The sequence below is a fragment of the Babylonia areolata genome, chromosome 11, assembly GCF_041734735.1.
Source record: "Babylonia areolata isolate BAREFJ2019XMU chromosome 11, ASM4173473v1, whole genome shotgun sequence".
In the NCBI taxonomy this organism is placed as follows: domain Eukaryota; kingdom Metazoa; phylum Mollusca; class Gastropoda; order Neogastropoda; family Buccinidae; genus Babylonia; species Babylonia areolata.
The window spans coordinates 42,116,872-42,138,799 of record NC_134886.1 but is presented as its reverse complement, the minus strand read 5'-3'; the positions used below and the strand labels follow the sequence as shown (position 1 = coordinate 42,138,799).

Genomic DNA, 21,928 nt, shown 5'->3' with positions numbered 1-21,928 from the left:
CTGGTGAATAGGCAAAAACATTGACACTTTTGGTCTTTGAGCCTGCTACTTTAGCTGATGAATAGACAAAAATGTGGATATTTTATGTCAACACCCGCTACTTGTGCTGGTGAATAGAAAAAAACTGTTTATACTGTAGGCCCTTGAACCTGTTACTTATGCCAGTGAATAGACAAAACTTTTGCCACTGGGTCTTCGAGTTTGTTATTTACGCCAGTGAATAGACCAAACGTTTGTCACTGGGTCTTTGAGTTTGTTATTTACGCCAGTGAATAGACAAAACTTTTGCCACTGTGGGTCTTTGAACCTGTTACTTATGCCGGTGAATAGACAAAACTGTTTATGACACTCTGGCTGTTTTTGGTGTGTAAACAGCTGGAAGTGTACCTGACACTGTTCACTCATTTGCGCCACTTTGTATCACTGTGTATCCTTTTTCGTTTTCTTCTGACACTGATGTGTATCACTTTTGATTGGATGTCTGCTGTAGTGCTTTTTCCTTGCTAGACTAATGTTAACAGGTGATGTGTATGTTGCATCGTTTGTGATTTGTGATTGGATTGTATGTGTGAGTGAGTGTGTACATGTGTGTGTGTGTGTGTGTGTGTGTGTGTGTGTGTGTGTAATAATGACAGTCTCAGAGAGAGAGTGTGTGTATGTGTGTGTGTGTGTGTGTGAAAACACTCATGAATATGTATGTGACAGACACATGCATGTCTGCAATGTGTGAGTCTGACCAGGACCATGAAGTAGTAAAGAAAATAATTTTGATTAAAAATAAACTAGTGGGTTTCTTAGGTAAGAAAAGAAGTTGCTGTTGCAGTGTATTGTGGGACCAGTTTTTTTAAATTACGTTAATTTCAAGCCTTCCTCCTTTCCTGCAAAGCTGTTATCGTTTAGTATTTATAAGTTGTTATTGTATAGTTTCTGTTCCCCTTTTTTTTCTTCATCACTAGTTTTCGTGTGGGGAAAATGTTGGCATTGCTCATTTGTTTTTGCGCTTTGTTGATCTTTCAAACTTGAGTTGCTGTTGAACATTTTCTCTCATTCTTCTCTTTCTGTATCACAAATTCTGGTATTGAGAAGTTCTTTGCATCTCTCACGTGTCTGTTTGCTTCGTTTATCATTCAGAATAAAGTCATTTTTGAATATTTAAGAAAGACATTATCAGATATTTATGCCTTTATCTTTCCTTGTCAAGTTTTTTTTTTATGGAAAAGTGAAGTTCTTTGCATCACTTTTGTGTCTTTGTGTTTCATATATCTTTCTGTGTGTCACGGGTTTCACGCTCTGTGTTATGTCATTTGTTGATCAGATTTACGTTTATGATTGTCATGTATCTACTTCTGTGATTGTCATCATTCTGCATTTATCATGTTCCTACTTATTTCTTATGTCTGGTGTTTCTCCTCTTATGAGATGTTTCTTGTGTCTACTTTTATGATTGTCATGTTTCTTTCTCTCTCTCTTTTTTTTATGGTTGTCACTACTTTGATGATTATCATGCGTCTACTTTTATGATTGTCATGCGTTTACTTTTATGATTGTCATATTTTGTTGTTGTTTTTAGTGCAGGTGTTGGGCGAGATGTTGATGGAAACATATCGTGCTTGTTTTGTGTGTACAAATTGTGCAGCTTGTTTTATTGTTTTTATTGTTTTTGTTTTTGTCCGTGGGTCAGATCATATCTTGAGCTTTCTCTTTTTGAAGAGCAGCAGACAGAATGATGAATTTCTTTCTTGTGTGTGTGTGTGAGTGTGAGTGTGTGTGTGTGTGCGTGTGTGTGTATATGTGTGTGACTGATCCCTCTTCAGAATGTCTCTCAGTCACCCCATTTAAAAATTTTTTTTTCCATAATGCCCTATGGCTGACGCTCAAGTTTCTCATTTGTCAAATGCACTTCCACAATATGTCAGTCTTTTCAGCGTTTACATTATGCATCTTAACTCATTTTCCACATTTTTTACATCCTCACATGTCTTTACAATTCATCATTTACACAAATCACAGAGTGTATGAGTTTTTTTTGTTTTTGTTTTTTTTTAGTATCGTTCTTTGTTCACTTGACGTTACATTCATTCACAGTGCTTTACGGTTCACAAAGTGTGAGTTTCGTTCCATCCATTTCATACACTTTACTCACATCATATTTTGTTCACATGGTTTTACAGTTCACCAGACACAGAGTGTGTGATTCTAAGTACTGTGTTCACATATCTTTATGGTTCACCAGTCACAGAGTGTGTGAGTTTTGAGTACTGTGTTCACACATCTTTACGGTTCACCAGACTCGGTGTGTAAGTCTAAGTACTCTGTTCACATTTCTTAATGGTTTATCAGAAACCGTGTGTGAGTCTGTGTAGTTTGTTCACGTTTTTCTGGTATATCAGACACAGTTTGTGTGTGTGTGTGTGCGTGACTCTGTGTACTTTATTCACATTGCTTGACAGTTCATCAGTCCCAGAGTGTGAGAGTCCGTCTTTCTCTCAGTGACATGCTTTGTTCACATGGTTTTAGATTTGTTCACATTGTTTAAGACTTGTTCACATGGCTTTGCGCATTCACACAGGGTGGGAGTCGTTGCCTCCGGACCATACATTGTTGTTGTCATCACGCTTTGTTCACATGGCATTACATTTTGTTCACATGGCATTACATTTGTTCACATGGCATTACATTTGTTCACGTGGCTTTATGGTTCACAAGTCACAGAGTATGAGACTCTTTCCTTCAGTATCATGCTTTGTTCACATCATGCTTTGTTCACATCATGCTTTGTTCACATGGCTCTGTGGTTCACCAGTTGTGAGAGTATGAGTCTTTCCCTCAGTGACATGTTGGTTCACATGGCTTCACATTTGTTCACATAATTTTTTTGGTTCACAAGTCATGAGAGTGTGACTTTCCCTCAGTGACATATTCATTCACACGGCTTCACATTTGTTCAGATGGCTTTACGGTTCACAAGTCAGAGTGTCAGAATTTCCCTCAGTGACATATTCGTTCACATTTGTTCACATAGTTTTACGGTTCACAAGTCATGAGTGTCAGTCTTTCACTCAGTGACATGTTGGTTCACACAGCTTCACATTTGTTCACATAGTTTTACGGCTCACAAGTCATTAGTGTCAGACTATCCCGCAGTGACATGTTGGTGCACACAGCTTCACATTTGCTCACATTGTTTTACGGCTCACAAGTCATTAGAGTGTCAGACTTTCCCTCAGTGACATATTCTTTCACACGGCTTGACATTTGTTCAGATGGCTACACAGCTCACCACTCATGAGAGTGTCAGACTTTCCCTCAGTGACATACTGGTTCACATGGCTTCACATTTGTTCACATAGTTTTACGGTTCACAAGTCATGAGTGTCAGTCTTTCACTCAGTGACATGTTGGTTCACATGGCTTTTTGGTTCACTCTGTGAATGCCTCGGGACATACTTTGTTCACGTCATGCTTTGTTCCCACGGCTTTACGCATCACAGAGTGTGTGTCTGTCACTTGAAGTCATGCTTTGTTCAATATCATAATTTTTTTCACGTTGTATTACGGTTCACCTGTCACAGAGTGTGTGTGCCTTTCCTGCAGTGTCATACGTCACTCACATCTTACATTGTTCACATGTTTTTTTTAGGTTTACAGAGTGTGAGTGTCTTTTCCTTCATATCATACATTTTGTTCACAAATTTTGTATTCACACGGCTTTGCATTTCCGGTTCACAGAGTGTGTGAGTCTTTCTCTCATGACCATATTTTGTTCACTTGGCTTTACAGTCATCACATGGTTTTACGGTTCATCACATGGCTGTGTGGTTCATCACATGGTTTTACGGTTCACCAAATACAAAGAGAGTGTGAGTCTTTCACTCAGTATCATACTTTGTTCACATTGCCTTACGGTTCATCACATGACTTTACAGTTCATGAGTCACAGAAAATGTGTGAGTCTTTCATTCAGTATCATACTTAATTATTCACATGGCTTTGCGGTTCACCACATGGCTTTACGGTTCACCACATGGCTTTACGGTTCACCAATCACATGGCTTTGTGGTTCACCAACCACAGGGAGAGCGTGTGTGTGTGTGTGTGTGTGAGCGTTTCACTCAGTACCGTCCTCTTGTCTGTCGACTTGGCGCAGGAGGGTTTGTTGAGTGGGGACAAGACAAACACGTTTTGCGGCACCCCCAACTACATCGCTCCTGAAGTGCTGAGGGGAGAGGACTATGGTATAGTTGTTGTTGTCTCCCTTCACAGTGAATGATTCAGCCGCCTGTCTGCCTGCCTGCTATTATCTGCCCCCCTGTTTTTTTCTTTTTCTTTTTTTTTTTTTTTTTACATGGCTTGCCTAACCCATGTGTTACAGCATGCCTGTAGCGGTGTTTCATTGAAGTGCAGCTTGCCAGAGCCGTATAGAGGTGTTTTGGGGGAGGGTGGTGGTGGTGGTGGTGGTCTTTTGTTCAGGGCAGGGGTGGGGTGACTTGCATACAAAGTACGTTTTGTCTTTTTTGATGTTTAGGAAAAAAAAAAATTATATAGCCTTTTTTTTTTCTAAGAACGGTGGGGAGATGGGGGGGGGGGGGTCCATGACTTACACACAAAATGTTTTTTAAATTTTTTGGTTCATTCCAGTCTGCCCAGGATAGTCAAATGAGAAATCTATTCCAAATTATTAATGACCTTGGATGATTTCTGTGGATGCAGATAGTCATATATCAGTTTATTAATGATTTTAATCCTTTATGTATTCGTTTATTGGGCTAAGGATTTTTAAAATTTTGTTTTAAGTACGGCTTGTTGATTGTGGCACATATTTTAGCGTGGGTTTTTGGGAGTTAGGGGGTGAGGCTTTTTGTTCATTCCCCCCGCCCCCCCTTTACACATCTTAATCAGATAACCATTTCATTCACTGCATGTCTCAGTTGTCTCCTGTGTCAGGCATTGATTGAGTCTGTTCCTTCTTGAATCATTACTTTCAAAGAAAACCTTTTTCGTATTGGACACAGATTTCATTCCTTGCATATTTTCTTCTTTTTTTTCCTTGTTTTTGTTGTGTTGTTTTGTTTTTTGGGAGGGGGATGGGGTGGGGTATTGATTTAATTCCTGGCAGATATGGCTTCAGTAGAAATGATTTGCCAACAGTTGTTTTCCAAGGAAAAAGAAAAATTGTACCACAGTGAACAAGCCCTAGCTATGGTTTTCCCGGTGGCCCAGTGGTAATGACATGACCAGGAAGCTAGTGTCCACAGGTTCAAGTCCCATGAAAAACTGGGATTTTCACTCCCCTCCCCCAACTCCCATTACACCTTGAGTGGTGGTCTGGGTGCTTGTCATTGGGGTGGGACGATAAACTGAGTCCCCTGTGAGGCTTGCACTTAGCGGAGGTAAAAGAACCCACAGCAACGGAAAAGGTTGTCCCTGGAAAAATTCTGAAGAAAGATCTACTTGTTTGAAAACAAAAATACTTGCAGACAGAAGAAGAAGAAGAAAAGAAAGGGTTGCACCGCGTTGTGGTGATTTGCTGTCCCTTTGTAGTGCAGCATGAATTTCACATCAGACAGAAAGTTTGTTTTGACAAAAAGTGATATAATGCAACAGAAAACTGTTTTCTTCTTCTTCGTTCGTGTGCTGCAACTCACACGTTCACTCGTATGTACACGTGTGGGCTTTTATGTGTATGATCGTTTTTACCCTGCCATGTGGGCAGCCATACCCCGTTTTTGGCTGTGTGCATGCTGGGTATGTTCTTGTATTTCCATAAGCCACCGAACGCTGACGTGGATTACAGGGTCTTTAACATGTGTATTTGATCTGCTTGCATATTCGGTATTACACACGAAAGGCGTTCAGGCACAAGCAGGTTTGCACATATGTTGACCTGGGAGATCGGAAAACTTTTTTCAAAAGTTGAATAAGTGTGTTTGTGTGTGTGTGTGTGTGTGTGTGGAGTGATGGCCTAGAGGTAACGCGTCCGCCTAGGAAGCGAGAGAATCTGAGCACGCTGGTTAGAATCACGGCTCAGCCGCCGGTATTTTCTCCCCCTCCACCAGACCTGGAGTGGTGGTCTGGACGCTAGTCATTCGGATGAGACGATAAACCGAGGTCCCGTGTGCAGCATGCACTTAGCGCACGTAAAAGAACCCATGGCAACAAAAGTGTTGTTCCTGGCAAAATTCTGTAGGAAAATCCACTTCGATAGGAAAAACAAATAAAACTGCACGCAGGAAAAAATACAAAAAAAAAAGGGTGGCGCTGTAGTGTAGCGACGCGCTCTCCCAGGAGAGAGCAGCCCGAATTTCACACAGAGAAATCTGTTGTGATGAAAAGAAATACAAATACAAATACACATGTGTGAAAAGTCAGGAGCCAGACCTTGTCGAGATAGGAGAAACAAATGTATGGATTTGTGATGAGCAGCTCTGGCATAGTGCACTGTGAACATTCCTTGCAGTCCTGGGCAGCATGCATGCACACTGTGGAGCCAGTTGGGGCGGTAGTGGCAGTTGTGTACACTATATCGTTGGTGTTTGTGTCGTGTGAAGGTGCTAATCTTGCTGCTTGTGGCATGCTGGGTGGTTTATGATACAGGTGGGTTTTTCGGGGGTTTATTTGGCCATGTGTTGGTTTGTTTCGTTTTTTCGTAATGCTGTTTTTGACTCTTTTTTTTTTTTTTTTTTTTTTTTAATGCACGGGGCTTGCAGTGAACATTTCCATAGTATTCCATCATCTGCATGAGTTTTCATTCCCATTTTGTCCTTTAAAGAAACAAAGAAGAAGAAATTGTAATGTATCTAACCATATTTTTTATAACCTTTTTTAATGACTGTTTAAAAAAAAAAAAAAAAATGTGAAGGGGTGGGCAGAGGGAAAGATTTCCAGGAATGGAGCGTGTTGCAGACTGAATTTTTTGTAAACGTGTTGGGTGATATTCTGTTTTCCTCTCTGCTTTAGTTAAGATAAAAATGTATTTTCCCATGATATTTTGTTGTGTGTATTGTTTGTGGAAAACTTTGTATGTATGCGTGCTAGTTTTGTTTGTTTTCTCTTGACGTTTTGTGTTGTTAAGCAGATGTGATTTCTCTTTTTGTTTTGTGTTGTTCATTAGATTAAGTGGTTTGACATGTTGTGTCAGTTGTCTGTTAAATGTGTTTTCCCTTGACATTTTGTGTTGGATGTGTTTTCTTTTGATGTTTTGTTTTAGTTACACATGTTTTCTGTTGATGTTTTGTGTGTGTTAGATGTGTTTTTTTCTAGACCTTTTGTGTGTTAGATGTTTTCTCTTGATGGTTTTTGTCAGATGTTTTTTCTCTTGACATTTTGTATTTGTTGTTTTCCCTTAATGTTCTGTGTTTGATGTGTTTTGTTTTGATGTTTTATGTCGGATGTGTCTTCTCTTCATGTTTTGTATTAGATGTGTCTTCTCTTCATGTTTTGTGTATGTCAGAAGTGTTTGATCTAGATGTTTTTGCATTTTCTTTGATCTTTTCAGCTTTCAGCAAAAAAGGGATCTTTTTCTTTCAAGGAACATTCATGTGTATATTGATGCATACAAAATTGTTAAGTCTGACTTTCAAAACTTGTCTTGCATTTAGATTTTACACTTGAAAGTATTTAAAACAACCAGTCTGGTTAGCTTGTCTAAAATTAACAACAACAAAAAAGAGGAATTTTAATGTATTCAGACTTTGTTTTTCTTACACGTAAAAACAGAAAATGCAAGCACAAGGACGTATCCGCATGTGTTCCCCACCCCACCCCCCTTACCCTGATAAAACACGGGGGTCAGAATCAAGTCACACTCACAAAGAGGATGATGAACAACAGTCCAGAAATGATGGTAGTTCTGGAAGACATGGCTTTGAAATAATGCCGCCGGCTACGTCAGTCAAACGAGATAGTCATTGATCAGACAGAGGTGGTGGGTGTGGATGTCGTATGTGTGCATGGGAGTGTTTATCTTGGGAAAGGCTTGTGTGTGTTGTGTGCATGCCTGGAGTGAGAGTGTGTATATGTTGGGAAGGACTCAGAGATGATGTGTGCATGCATATATATATATATATATATGTGTGTGTGGAGTGATGGCCTAGAGGTAACGCGTCTGCCTAGGAAGCAAGAGAACCCGAGCGTTCTGTTTCAAATCACAGCTCAGCTGCTGATATTTTCTCCCCCTCTACTAGACCTTGAGTGGGGGTCTGAGCACTAGTCATTCGGATGAGATGATAAACCAAGGTCCTGTGTGCAGCATGCACTTAGCGCACGTAAAAGAACCCACAGCAACAAAAGGGTTGTTCCTGGCAAAATTCTGAAGAAAAATCCACTTCTTTAGGAAAAACAAATAAAAATGCTCGCAGGAAAAAATACAAAAAAATGGGTGGCGCAGGGAGAGCAGCCCGAATTTCACACAGAGAAATCTGTTGTGATAAAAAGAAATACAAATACAAATACATTTATATGTAGGGAGGGGATCAGACTTAGAGATTGTATGTACATGCATGGGAGTGTACAAAATTTAATGTGTGTATGTGTGGGGAGGATATATGTGTGTGAGTGCGTGTACATGTGTGTGTGCGTGTTTGCATGCGCATGTGTCTTTGTTTCATGTTATTGTCTCACGTTGTTTTCATGTCTTCGGCTACTTTGATGACTAGGAAGGTGCATGTCACATTTTCTTTCCATGCCTGGGTCTCGGTTTAACCCTTATCTGGACACTTCCTTTCTTCTTGATTGTTTTGTGTGTCTTCTTATCTGTGTGTTTTTAATTCTGTGTGTATGTGTGTCCCTTTGTTCCAGGCATTATTATTATTTTTATTTTTATGATCAATGGCCACTGTGGTTTTTCTCCCAGCTTGTTTCCATTGTTTTATTTGCTGATAGAATGATAGACAGATATGACTTATGCATAGGCAGTTGATTCATAAAGATTGAATAAGTGGTTGATGTGTTTTTAGGAATCTCCTTTGTGTTTCAGAATTCCAAATTGGTCCATTTTCATGAAATCACATGCACACGCTCACACATGTATGCATGCACCCACACATTCGTGTGCACATGCACGCACACACGCACACATACACACACACACATTGTTGGCATGCATACACATGCATACACCATGTACACATGTGTGTGCACACACACATACGCACGCACACACACACACACACACACACACACACACACACGCGTGCGCACATGCACACACACACACACACTTTATCTCTCTCTCTCTCTCACTCGCTCTCTTACTCGCATGCGTGGATTTTTGGACAGTGTCTTAACACCCACAAACATTTTATTTCAAATAGAACGTACTTTTTTTGACAGTGCTTTTAGTCTTCCAAAATGCGCCATTGCATGCCAGCTTGTTCACAAGGCGTTTGACATGGCCTTTTGTTAATTTTTATCTGTTTGTTTATTTATTCATTTACTGATTGTTTTTAAACTAAATTAACCCAGTATCAAAAATCCAGTCTCGATGCAAATGAGTTGATGATTATGGTGGTTGTATTTATTGCCTGATACGTTTATGAAATCTCACTCGCTTATTTTTCACAATGCAGGAATTTGCATGTATAATCCTAGTGTCTTGAGCTAAGCCTTCTGTCACTTTGCCTTCCCCTACCCCCACCCCTCCAACCCCCCACCCCACCCCTCACCCCACACCCTCCCATCCCTCTATGTGTCCAGTCTGCACTGCATATGTAATGCACCTAACTCCTGTATCGTTTTTTCTCATTCTTGTGTGTGTGTGTGTGTGTGTGTGTGTGTGTGTGTGTGTGTGTGTTCAATTTAAGGTATTTTCTCAATCAAAATCGGGCTGCTCTTGTTTTGTAAAAAATTTGTATGTCAGCAAAACTGTATCAAAGCTTGTGCTTCTTTCTTTTTCCACTTTGTCCTTGTCTGGGATACTTGACTGTTTAACATGAATTGGCTTCTGCTTCAAATTTTGTTGTGTTTGTTTTTTGTTGTTGTTGTTTTCTTCGTGGTTTTTCTTTCTGCTTTGATTTTCTTCAGCTATGTTAAATATATATTGATTTTATGTCTGTTAATTGAAAAAAAAATTTTTTTTCTCTTTATTTAGTGTGAAATGCATTCAGCTATGTTAAATATATATTGATTTTATGTCTGTTAATTGAAAAAAATTTTTTTTTCTCTTTATTTAGTGTGAAATGCATTCAGTTATGTTAAATATATATTGATTTTATGTCTGTTAATTGAAAAAATAAAGTTTTTTTTCTCTTTATTTAGTGTGAAATGCATTCAGCTATGTTAAATATATATTGATTTTTTGTCTGTTAATTGAAAAAAAAATTCTTTTTCTCTTTATTTAGTGTGAAATGCATTCAGCTATGTTAAATATGTATTGATTTTATGTCTGTTAATTGAAAAAAAAAAGTTTTTTCTCTTTATTTAGTGTGAAATGTAAAACGTTTGAGCTGGATACTTTGCAGGAATTCATAAAAATGATTGTTTTGTTTCTCCTTTATGGGGTTCTAGAGTCATGGAAACATAGATTTGTAAGATTTGTTTATTTTGTTTTATTATATAGTAGTTGTTGTTCTTTTATTCTTGTCTGTTTGTTTTACTTTGACGTGGTTTTAGTTGTCAGCTTGACGTTTTAGTTGTCTGCTTGACGTGGTTTTAGTTGTCTGCTTGACGTTGTTTTAGTTGTCTGCTTGACGTGGTTTTAGTTGTCAGTTTTTGTTTTATCATTGCTTTTGATCCATTTATTTTGTATTCACTTTATTTTGTTTTTCCCATGTTGCTGTGTGAGTTTAAAAAAAAAATGTTATTCATCAACTTAATGATGCACACACTGTTTATTTTATTTAAGATATTGCATAGAGTTGAGTGTACAGTTTAGCGTATCATCAATTTACTGATCTGCATACAGTTTAGGTTGTGCATTAAAGATATAGCAGAGAGTTAAGTTTGCTGTTAAGCATATCAGCTAAATGATGCATATATGGCTTAGTTGGTGCATTAGAGATTATAGCAAAGAGTTAAGTGTGCTGTTTAGCATTTGTTCTTGTGCTGTTTAGCATTTGTTCTTACACGTTTTCTTTTGTGTGAAGGATATCATATCAAGCGAAGTGCACTGTTAAGTGCTTACATGCACACACAATTTGTTGTATAGTTTAAAGATATATTAAGGTGAATGCATTGTTTATCATTTATATGCTTGCTTGCTTGTTTGTTTATTTGGTTATGGAAATGAGTTTTAACAAAAAGTCCATATGGCGAATGCTAAACGTGGCTTACCATGTTTGTTTTTTTTGGGTTTTTTTTTTTTTTAGATATCTTTCGTAGACTTAAGTTTGGGCTGATATGTGGTTTTAACACTTAACGATGATTTTGATAAAAGGTTCCAAATAGTTACCAAGACTTGTTTTCTTGAGGAGAAAAAAAAAACATTGAAATATGGATTAAAATTTCCGGGGAGGTAGGTGAGGGTGAGGGTGTCATATGTAATCTTACACAAAATTCAACTTGGACTGTAATAATTTCAGTTCGATTTCAACACTGAACAGTCATTTTAACATATGAAAAGGCTCCAAATATAATGAATACTCATCATCACTTACCCCCACTTCCCCCAACCAAAAAAAAAAGTTATCATATAATCTTATGCAAATTTAAGTGCAGCCTGAAAATTTTTTTTCTAGCATTCAAATAGTCATTTTAGTTAACAAAAGATTCCAAATAATGAACACATAACAAGATATGTTTTCTTTTTCAAAAAGACATTTCTTTATGTACCACTAATATTTATGTGGTTTTAACATTGAGCAATTGTTTCATTATGAGGTTTCAAATCATGATTACTTAGCATGACTTCATTTTTGTGGAACTTTTTTTTTTTTTCCTTGTCTGATCTTGCACAGATTTCAGCATGGTTTGAAATGTGGTTTCAGTACTTAACAGTCGTCTTAATTTTTGGTAACAAAAGGTTCCAAATAGTGAATACTTAAGAAGATTTGTTTTCTTTTAAATGAAAAAAAAAAAGAGAAAGAGAACATCTCTCTCTCTCTCTCTCTCTCTCTCTCTCTCTCTCTCTGTCTCTGTCTCTCTCAAAAAAAGACAAACAAAAACCAGCCATACATATATATATATATAATATATATATGTGTGTGTGTGTGTGTTATTTGAATATTTATATGTAAGAAATTAATGTGGTTTTAGATTTGACGCTGAACAATCTTTTTATCAAAAGATTCCAAATCATGAATACTGTCTACGACTTAGGTTTTTTTTCTAAAACATTTATTTTATTTTATCTTATTTTCAATCTTCCTCCGATCCTCGGCAGACTTCAGCGTGGACTGGTGGGCTCTGGGAGTGCTGATGTTTGAGATGCTGGCGGGTCGGTCGCCATTCGACGTGGTGGGCAACGCTGATAACCCCGACCAAAACACTGAGGACTACCTCTTCCAGAGTGAGTGCCTTTCAAGGATTAAACAACAACTGAGGAATAGAAGAAGAAGAAGAACGTCAACATTTTCAGAATAGATTCATGCTCACTAGAAGATCAGCAATGATTTATAGATATAAAACAAACTGATCACTCAAAGATTAATAATGATTAATTTGATTGATGTATAACAAACTGATCACTCAAAGATTAACAATGATTAATTTGATTGATGTATAACAAACTGATCACTCAAAGATTAACAATGATTAATTTGATTGATGTATAGCAAACTGATCACTCAAAGATTAATAATGATTAATTTGATTGATGTATAACAAACTGATCACTCAAAGATTAACAATGATTAATTTGATTGATGTATAACAAACTGATCACTCAAAGATTAACAATGATCAAATAATAGATATAAAACAAACTGATCATATGACACCAAAAGGAGGAGTTTGTATTATACTCCATGTTTGGTGTTAAATATACTTACCATGTCAAACTCCAATGCCCGCCCGTCCGTCCCCGCGTCTCCGCCGTGGTTCTCATGGGGCATTTTTGTTCATGGCCACGGAATGATTAAGCGCTTATAGTTTTTAGAGGTGTTTGATTGGCTGAGAGCGGGTGGGCCCGTCTTTCCACTGTTAGCCGCGCGAAATTTGGCCAAGCAGAGCAAACCAATAGGCCTAGTTTGCATCAGTTTGACATGGTAAGTATATTTAACACCAAACATGGAGTATAATACAAACTCCTCCTTTTGATGATTTACAATGATAAATTTAATAGATATACTCATATAGAACACACTGATGACTCAAAGCTTGACAATGATTAATTCAATAGATATATAACAAAATGATCACTGGAAGATTAGTAATGAGTGGTAGATATAAAACAAACTGATCACGGAAGATTGACAATGATTTTTTTTTTTTAAGCTGATCACTGGAAGATTGACAGTTATTAATAGATATAAAACAAACTGATCACTCAAAGATTAACAGTGATTGATAGATATAAAAAGAAATGATCACTCAGAGATTAACAATGATTGATAGATATAAAAAGAAATGATCACTCAAAGATTAACAATGATTGATAGATATCAAAAGACATCACTCAAAGATTAACAGTGATTGATAGATATAAAAAGAAATGATCACTCAGAGATTAACAATGATTGATAGATATAAAAAGAAATGATCACTCAAAGATTAACAATGATTGATAGATACAAAAAAACAAAACAAAAAAAACCAACCAAACTTATCACTCAGAGATTAACAATGATTGATAGATATAAAAGAAACTGATCACTCAAAGATTAACAATGATTAATAGATATAAAACAAACTAATCACTCAAAGATTAACAATGATTGATAGATATTAAAAAAAACTGATCACTCAGAGATTAATGATGATTGATAGATATAATACAAATTATCACTTAAAGATAACAATGATTGATAGATATAGAACAAACTGATCACTTGAAGATTGACAATGAACAGTTCAAAATGAAATTGTCAAAATGAAATTGTCAATGTCGGCATCAATAAGAAGTCCCCATTCTAAGTATACTGCAATAGCATTATCATTCAACCAAGCAATATTCTTGTGTATTTTGACATTTAACCATCTCTCTCTTTTTATGGGTTATGGTTTTCAGTTAATGGATGCCATTTCTCAGTAAAGGCAGAATTCTACAGTTCCGGCAAATTTACTTTTTTTTTCTTTTTTTTTCTTACTTGTTGATAAAAATGATAAAAAGAAACTTTCTTAAATCTTTGAAAGAGTGCTGTATGTGTGTTTCAATCATTTATCTTCTTCCACAGTCATTCTGGAGAAGACGATCCGTATGCCCAGGTCTGTGTCTGTCAAGGCTGCTTCCATGCTGAAGGGATTTCTAAACAAGGTAAACATTCACCGGCACTCTGGGATAAGTTTTTTTTGGGGGGGTGGGCTGGGTGGGCAGATTGCCACTTGAATCTCAAGGTTTTATAGCTAGGCAGCCCCTGAAAACGGAGTGTGGCTGCCTACACGGCAGGGTAAAAATGGTCATACACTTGAAAGCTCAGCAAACGTGAGAGTTGCAGCCCACAAAGGAAGAGGAAGAAGAAGAAATAGTTGGGAGTCCTGGTATGGTCCTGCATGGTCAGCTGGATTGTAAGCGACAGTGTCTATGAAGTCAGACTCGTTGCTGAATTTGCGCCCTTTATTAGCGAAGATCTGTGGGAGCGAGTGGGACAGGAACCAGTGGCCAAGCAGATACTGCGGAGGAAGTGGGGCTGGATTGGACACACCCTCAGGAAGCCAGTGTCCAGCATCACACGCCAAGCACTGACCTGGAACCCGCAGGGAAAGAGGAAAAGAGGCTGGCCTCGTAACAGCTGGAGGCAAGATACCGAGGCAGAGCTGAAGCAGCAAGGGACCAACTGGACTGGAATGGCCAGAACAGGCCAGAACAGAGTGCAATGGCGAGGGGTCGTCGATGGCCTATGCTCCACCAGGAGCGATGGGCAAAATGAAATGAATGATTAGCGGCCGGCATGCTCACTTACATGCTCTAAAAAAACAGTAGCTGAATGCAAGTGATTATGTAAACGTACATTTTATGTTTGTGCATGACTTTGTTTTGGGGTCTTGGAAAATGTGTGGAATTTTGTTTGCTCAGACTTTTGAAGCCTGTTAACCTGTGTGTGCGTGGTCTGTGTGCCCTGATGTGTACATCCTGTGTGTGTGTGTGTGTGTGTGTGTGTGGTCTGTGTGCCATAATGTGTACATCCTCTTTGTGTGTGTGTGTGTGTGTGTGTGTGTGTGTGGTCTGTGTGCCCTGATGTGTACATCCTCTGTGTGTGTGTGTGTGTGTGTGTGTGTGTGTGGTCTGTGTGCCCTGATGTGTACATCCTCTGTTTGTGTGTGTGTGGTCTGTGCCCTGATGTGTACATCCTTTTTGTGTGTATATGTGGTTTGTGTGCCCTGATGTGTACATCCTCTGTGTGTGTGTGTGTGTGTGGTCTGTGCCCTGATGTGTACATCCTTTTTGTGTGTATATGTGGTTTGTGTGCCCTGATGTGTACATCCTTTTTGTGTGTATATGTGGTTTGTGTTCCCTGATGTGTACATCCTTTTTGTGTGTATGAAGTCTGTGTGCCATAGTGTGTACATCCTGTGTGTGTGTGTGTGTGTGGTCTGTGTGCCCTGTGTCCAACCTGCTTGTGTGTGTGGTCTGTGTACCTTGATATGTACATTCTGTGTGTGTATGTGTGTGTGTCTGTGTGTCTGGATTGTGTGCTCTGATGTACACATCCTCTGTGTCTATGTCTGTGTTTGTTCTGAACACCTTGACCTATACCTCATCTATCTGTGTACCCCCCCCTCCCCACCCCCACTCCCCCTTTACCCCCCAACCACCCCTCACCAGAACCCAGCAGAGCGGCTGGGCTGCCACTCGGATTCGGGGTTCTCCGACATCCAGTCCCACCCGTTCTTCCGCGCCATCGACTGGGACCAATTGGAGCAGAAGCAGATCTCCCCACCCTACAAGCCCCTCATCCGCTCGGAGCGTGACCTGGAGCACTTTGACCCTGCCTTCACCGACGAGCCCGTTCAGTTGACACCTGACGACCCGTAAGTTTAAGGTTGCCTGGCAGCGTGCGGTTGGGTTTTTGTGTGTGTGTGTGTGTGTGTGTGTATTTGTGTGTAGGTCAGGGGGTATTCTGCCTTTTTTTTTCTTTATTTCTTGAACATATTATTATTTTTTTGAATATTTTTTTTTAAGCAGATGTGGTATAGCTATCTTCAACACTCCCTTGAAACTGAAACTGAAACTCTCTTTGTTTTTGGTGGGGTTCTGTGCAGGGGGATGGTTCCTTGACTTGTTTTGTTCAGAAACGATGAGAGAGTTTGCAAACACAGTATTTTAAATTTTCCTGTTCTCTCTCTCTCTAACTTTTGTTTCATTATTTGCTTTCACCATTTCGTTCATTTATTATAATGGTTTGTTATGAATTGAAAGTAGTTTGATGCATTCACCCATGTCAATAGGACCTCATGGCCAGTGACATTAAAGTGTCAAAGTGTCAAAGCGTCAAAGCGTCTCTCTTCCATTCTTTTCCCTCCCTCTCTCTCTCTTTTCTCCCTCTCACTCTGTTGCTCTCTTTCTGTCTGTCTGTATCTCTGTGTGTGTTGTAAGTGATATCTCAAACAGGGCAATACATAGGTATGCAGAAAGGGAGCTACTGTACTAAAGATAATAAGGCAACATGCCAGCTGTGGTTACGTATGGTGTCTATGAATGAGCGGGGTAGCAGTTTGCACAGGACAGGGAATCAGACCCCTGCCAGAGTCTGCACTAATGGGTCATGGTAAGTGTGACAGATTGAACAAAGTTTTTTGGGAAAAAATAAAAAATCCTGTTTGGTTCAGCGCCTAGGAATGGGTCTGTGTACTTTGTGCTTCATTCACAACTGAAGAGAGGATTGGGAAACGCAGTGTCTTGAACTGCTCCTTCCTATTTCTTCCTCCCTCTCTCTCTGTCTGTCTGTCTCTTTTCCTGTATGTGCGTATTGTTAGCAGTATTTATGCATTTGTGTGTATATTGATGTTACCTGGACCGACACATCACAGCTAGGAATCTTGTGGCATTTGCAAAAAAGACCCTATACCACAAGCTGCCTTTCTGTGAGACCTGTACGAGTGACAAAAATCTGCAGTATTGTTTTATTGTTAGTATTATTAAATACTATTGTTATTAGTAATTCATAAACATGCCAGTCTTTTTCTTTTCACCTGTGGCAGGAAAACCATTGCGGACATTGACCAGTCGGAGTTTGACGGCTTTGAGTACGTCAACCCTTTGCTGATGTCCATGGAGGATTGTGTATGATGTGCGTGCAAGTGTCACTCCCACTGCTCCTGTCGATCAGAATTCCAGTCGGGGTCAGAGTTTCCACGCATGTTTGTCCTCGTTTCGGAGCAACACATCTCGAATCAAAAGTCTGCATCTCTGTGAACACACAATGAAAGTTGGTGTTTTGTTTTGATGATCTGAATTCAGTTTTGGTGGCGTTTTTTGTTTGTTTTTTTGTCGTACACATGTGCGGCTTGTGCGGTTCAGATTTTCTATGTCTACACCTCTGCTTTTTTGTGTGTGAAGGTAGTAGATATGGTTTTGTGTTTTTGTGATCTGAACATATTGTTCTGTGTTGGTATTGACGTTTTGGTGTTACGTTCTGTGTCCATGTTGCGTTCTGAGTTGACATGTTGGTGTTGCGTTCTTTGTTGGTGATACATTCTATGTTGACATGCTGTGTTGGTTTTACGTTCTGTGTTGACATATTTTGTGTTACGTTCTGTGTCTGTGTTACTTGTTCACATGTTTGTGTTACGGTCTGTGTTGACATGTTGGTGTTACGTTCTCTGTTGACATGTTAGTGTTACGTTCTCTGTTGACATGTTGGTGTTATGTTCTGTGTTGACATGTTGATGTTATTTATGTGTTGATGTTTCACTCTGTTTCACTGATCCGTTCCGTGTTGATGTTTTTTGTGCTGCGTTCTGTATTGATGTGTTAGAGTTAACACAGTATTTGTAACGCAACATGTTTTTCCTTTGCGAGTGTTTGAGCGGATGTGACAAACAGAATAGAATACATATCCACAGCAGATTTTCTCTTGACGTTAATGGCAAATCATGAAAAGAAATATTGGACATTGCCTGACATGCATTTAGCGCACTGTTTTTGATGGTCTTGTTTTATTGAAACGTTTAAAGTGGTCTCACCAAGAGTTGAGTTCATCCTTAGACAACAGAGTGGTTAATAGTCTGTGTAGAGGCAGTTATATGTGTGTACACTTACGCAGGGAGACTTCTTGATTTTGGTCACGAAAAGTGTCATCATTGCTGTTTATGTGGGCACAGGTTGAGCATGTCATTGAATTAATGGCATTTGGTGTGTATTTCTGTTTACCCTGTGCATTTTTAGCATGTATAGTTTTTGTAATTATTGTTATTAAAAGAAATAAAAGAAAACAAATAACACCATGACAGGGTAATGTGTGAGATATGAAAATTCTGAAGGGCTGAGACATTTGCTAAGGGAGAGGGGGTTGGGGGGGGGGGGTAGGTGGGGGGGACAGTTTCCAGTTGATATATCCATCTTTTTTGTTCTGGTCTTTTCCTTAGTTATGAACAGTTTGTCATCGCTGTTTATGATGGATGGGGGGGGGGGGTGCTGGGGGGGGGGGGATTATTTCATCACTGCTTGCTTCCTCTTTTATTTCCCCCCCCCCTACTCAAATGTGTCAATGATAGGAAATAGGAATTTATAAATATGCAAAGATGACCAGTTTCAGGAATGTGTTTTTGTGTATTTTCTTTTTAAGCCACAGAATTTTTTCAATTTTATGTGCAGTTCATGTTTTATTATTGATAAGTCAGTGTGTGAACATGGCTTGTTACATATGAAATTGACTTTAATGAATGAGATCACAAGTCAACACTCATTAGCCCTTCTGCACAATCGAGGAGTGGAGGGGGGTGGGGAGGGAGAACATGTCATGAAAGTGTGTTTAACTTTTTTTCTGCTTAAGATCAGACATGCTAAAAAGATAGACTTTATTTAGTTCAGAGTAGTAATGTTGATCACTTGTTGCTGTCAGATTTTGGGAGGGGGGCACTATTGTAACCCCATTGTATATCCTGTTGAGCCTTGTTTTTAACCTGCTGTGTGTATAAGTTGATAGATTTTAATCAGCACCTGTGTATATATGTCACCATTTCCTGTACAAACTTCAAAAGATTCCATTTTTTTTACCGTGATGTATGTTACAATTAATAGAGGATTGCCACTTATTTATTGATGAACCGTTCCTTGCATAAATTCTTATATTATTATTTCATATCACTTTGTAGATAGAAATCTTCTGGCAGAAAATATCACAAGCTTTGTTTTAGACAATGTCATTTCATATCAATTTGTTGATGATAGGGTAATTTGTCTTGAAGGAAATAATATTTTTTTTGCCATTTGTTGGATATGAAGTTGGCTGTGTATCATCACCAGTTTATTCTGTAAACACATTCACCATTTGCTGATCTTTATCGCTGCTTTGTTTGTTAGAGAACAGTATTGTTATAATTGTTTGCTGGATTTCGTGTTATTGTGTTTTTGAACAGTGCTATGCACTGTGCGAAACGGGGGTTTAAGAATACGCACACTTAACATACATGTTTTTGTCTGTATGTCTCTGTTTGTGACTGTGTAAAATGTTCAAGTGTGTCAGTGTTGGAGAAATGAGTTGTTGCTGTTTGTCCCTTGTGTGTGGGTGTGGGGAGGGGGCGGGGAGAAATCAGTTGTTGCTGTTTGTCCCTTGTGTGTGGGTGTGGGGAGGGGGCGGGGAGAAATGAGTTGTTGCTGTTTGTCCCTTGTGTGTGGGTGTGGGAAGGGGGCGGGGAGAAATCAGTTGTTGCTGTTTGTCCCTTGTGTGTGGGTGTGGGGAGGGGGCGGGGAGAAATGAGTTGTTGCTGTTTGTCCCTTGTGTGTGGGTGTGGGGAGGGGGCGGGATTTGAAGAGGGACAGCGGTACACTTTGATGATTTGTTTTTTCTCTTGAACACTGAAGTCAGTGCAAAACAGAAATATCACATGGCTTTCTTTCAAAGGTCATATTTCATTTATTGGATGGTTGTGTGAAGGTTGTTCAAGGAAGGTTAAATGTGCGGAAGGAGAGGATTGGGCCCTGTCTTCCTGTATTCCCAACCCTTGACATAGCGAATATTTTAAAGTCCACTTCCTCTGTTGCCATAAAAGGGTACAGGACCTTTTATCTTTTTAAACTTTTAACTTGCGTGAATGCGTCAGAAGAAAAGAAAGAACTCTGGCATGGCTTCAGTTGGTCACTTACTCACCCCCCACCACCCACCCTCCAAAATCAACCTTCATCCTCCCACTGGCTGGCGACCCATGTTATAAATGCATGATGGGTAGATGTGATTTATATTGTCGCTTTTTTGTGAATATTGACCTTGCAGATTCAGGCCAGTGGAAACATACATGTTTATGAAAAATGATGCTGGGAAGAACTTGGAGGGTGTCGGGGGGAGAGAGTGGAGGGTGTGTGTGGGGGGGAACACACCCAAGTTGATTAACTGTCACTGACTGCTGCCTCCTTTTAGCTGCTAGGATTGGAGATTATATATACAAGAAGATATATCGTATGTTAACACTCTTTACTTGACTCTGTTCACAGACAACTGTTCATGAAAATTATGGTTAACTTGTAGAGATGTCTTAGAATTACTGCACTTCGTCAGTGGAAAGAGTCATTTAAATGTGACCTGCTTTGATTGTGCAAACTTTCATGTTTTTATTTATGTTTTTGTTTTTGTTTTTTTAATCCATGTGTGGAGAACTTGCATACATTACATGATGCCAGCAGTGTAACAAAGTAAAACTTCTTTGTTTTCATTACCAAGCAACTTAAGTGCCCTTCAGTTCAGTGTTTTTGAATTGTGAACTATTTCCTGTTGAGTGGATTGCTGATGATTAAGGGTTTGTTTGTGTTTGTGTGTGTGTGTGTGTGTGTGTGTGTGTGTGTGTGTTTTCTGTCTTGAGATGATATTGAAAGCAGATGATGCAGATTGGCAACTCACACTGAAGCATTCAAATTTATGTCATGTCTTTTGGGGTTTTTTTTTAATGGTGGTGCCGTGGCTGAATCAGGATGTCACAGTGACCAGAGGTCAAGGCCCCTTTTCGGCAAGGTGTTGTGTCCCTTGGGAAAGGCACGTCACTCCCAATTTTCCTCACTCCACCCAGGTGTCAGTGGGTACCCGACTTTGGTTGGGGAAGGTCAAAAATAGTGGAAGGACAGGGTTGGGTTCAGCCTTCCTGTGCCAAGCCCTAGACATGGTGGTTATGAATTCACTGACTTCCAGTGCCAAGCCCTAGACATGGTGGATATGAATTCATTGACTTCCAGTGCCAAGCCCTGGACATGGTGGATATGAATTCACTGACTTCCAGTGCCAAGCCCTGGACACAATGGTTATGAATTCACTGACTTCCTGTGCCAAGCCCTGGACACAGTGGATATGAATTCACTTCCTTCCTGTGCCAAGCCCTGGACACAGTGGATATGAATTCACTGACTTCCTGTGCCAAGCCCTGGACACAGTGGTTATGAATTCACTTCCTTCCTGTGCCAAGCCCTGGACATGGTGGATATGAATTCACTGACTTCCTGTGCCAAGCCCTGGACACAGTGGATATGAATTCACTTCCTTCCTGTGCCAAGCCCTGGACACAGTGGATATGAATTCACTGACTTCCTGTGCCAAGCCCTGGACACAGTGGATATGAATTCATTGCCCTCATGGCTGGCGATGGTACACTTTACCTTTTTCACCTTTTTTGAGTCACCTGGTATCCAGTGATACCTCTCTTTCTGTAGAAATGAATAGATTCCTGTCATATCTTTGAATTTGCTTCATAT

General features: G+C 39.3%; 1 protein-coding gene across 2 annotated transcripts in view; it reads left to right on the top strand.

Annotated features, from left to right (window-relative positions):
• Nucleotides 1-18,520, top strand: part of LOC143287422 (protein kinase C iota type-like) — a 57,399-nt gene extending 38,879 nt beyond the window's left edge. For both annotated transcript variants that reach the window (XM_076595408.1, XM_076595407.1), the window contains 5 exons: nucleotides 4,148-4,235; nucleotides 12,317-12,442; nucleotides 14,268-14,347; nucleotides 15,857-16,062; nucleotides 17,233-18,520. In XM_076595408.1, coding sequence (XP_076451523.1) covers nucleotides 4,148-4,235; nucleotides 12,317-12,442; nucleotides 14,268-14,347; nucleotides 15,857-16,062; nucleotides 17,233-17,320 — 588 coding nt within the window. In that variant the 3' untranslated portion in view covers nucleotides 17,321-18,520. The remainder of the gene's footprint in view (nucleotides 1-4,147; nucleotides 4,236-12,316; nucleotides 12,443-14,267; nucleotides 14,348-15,856; nucleotides 16,063-17,232) is intronic.
• Nucleotides 18,521-21,928: the final 3,408 nt, after the last annotated feature.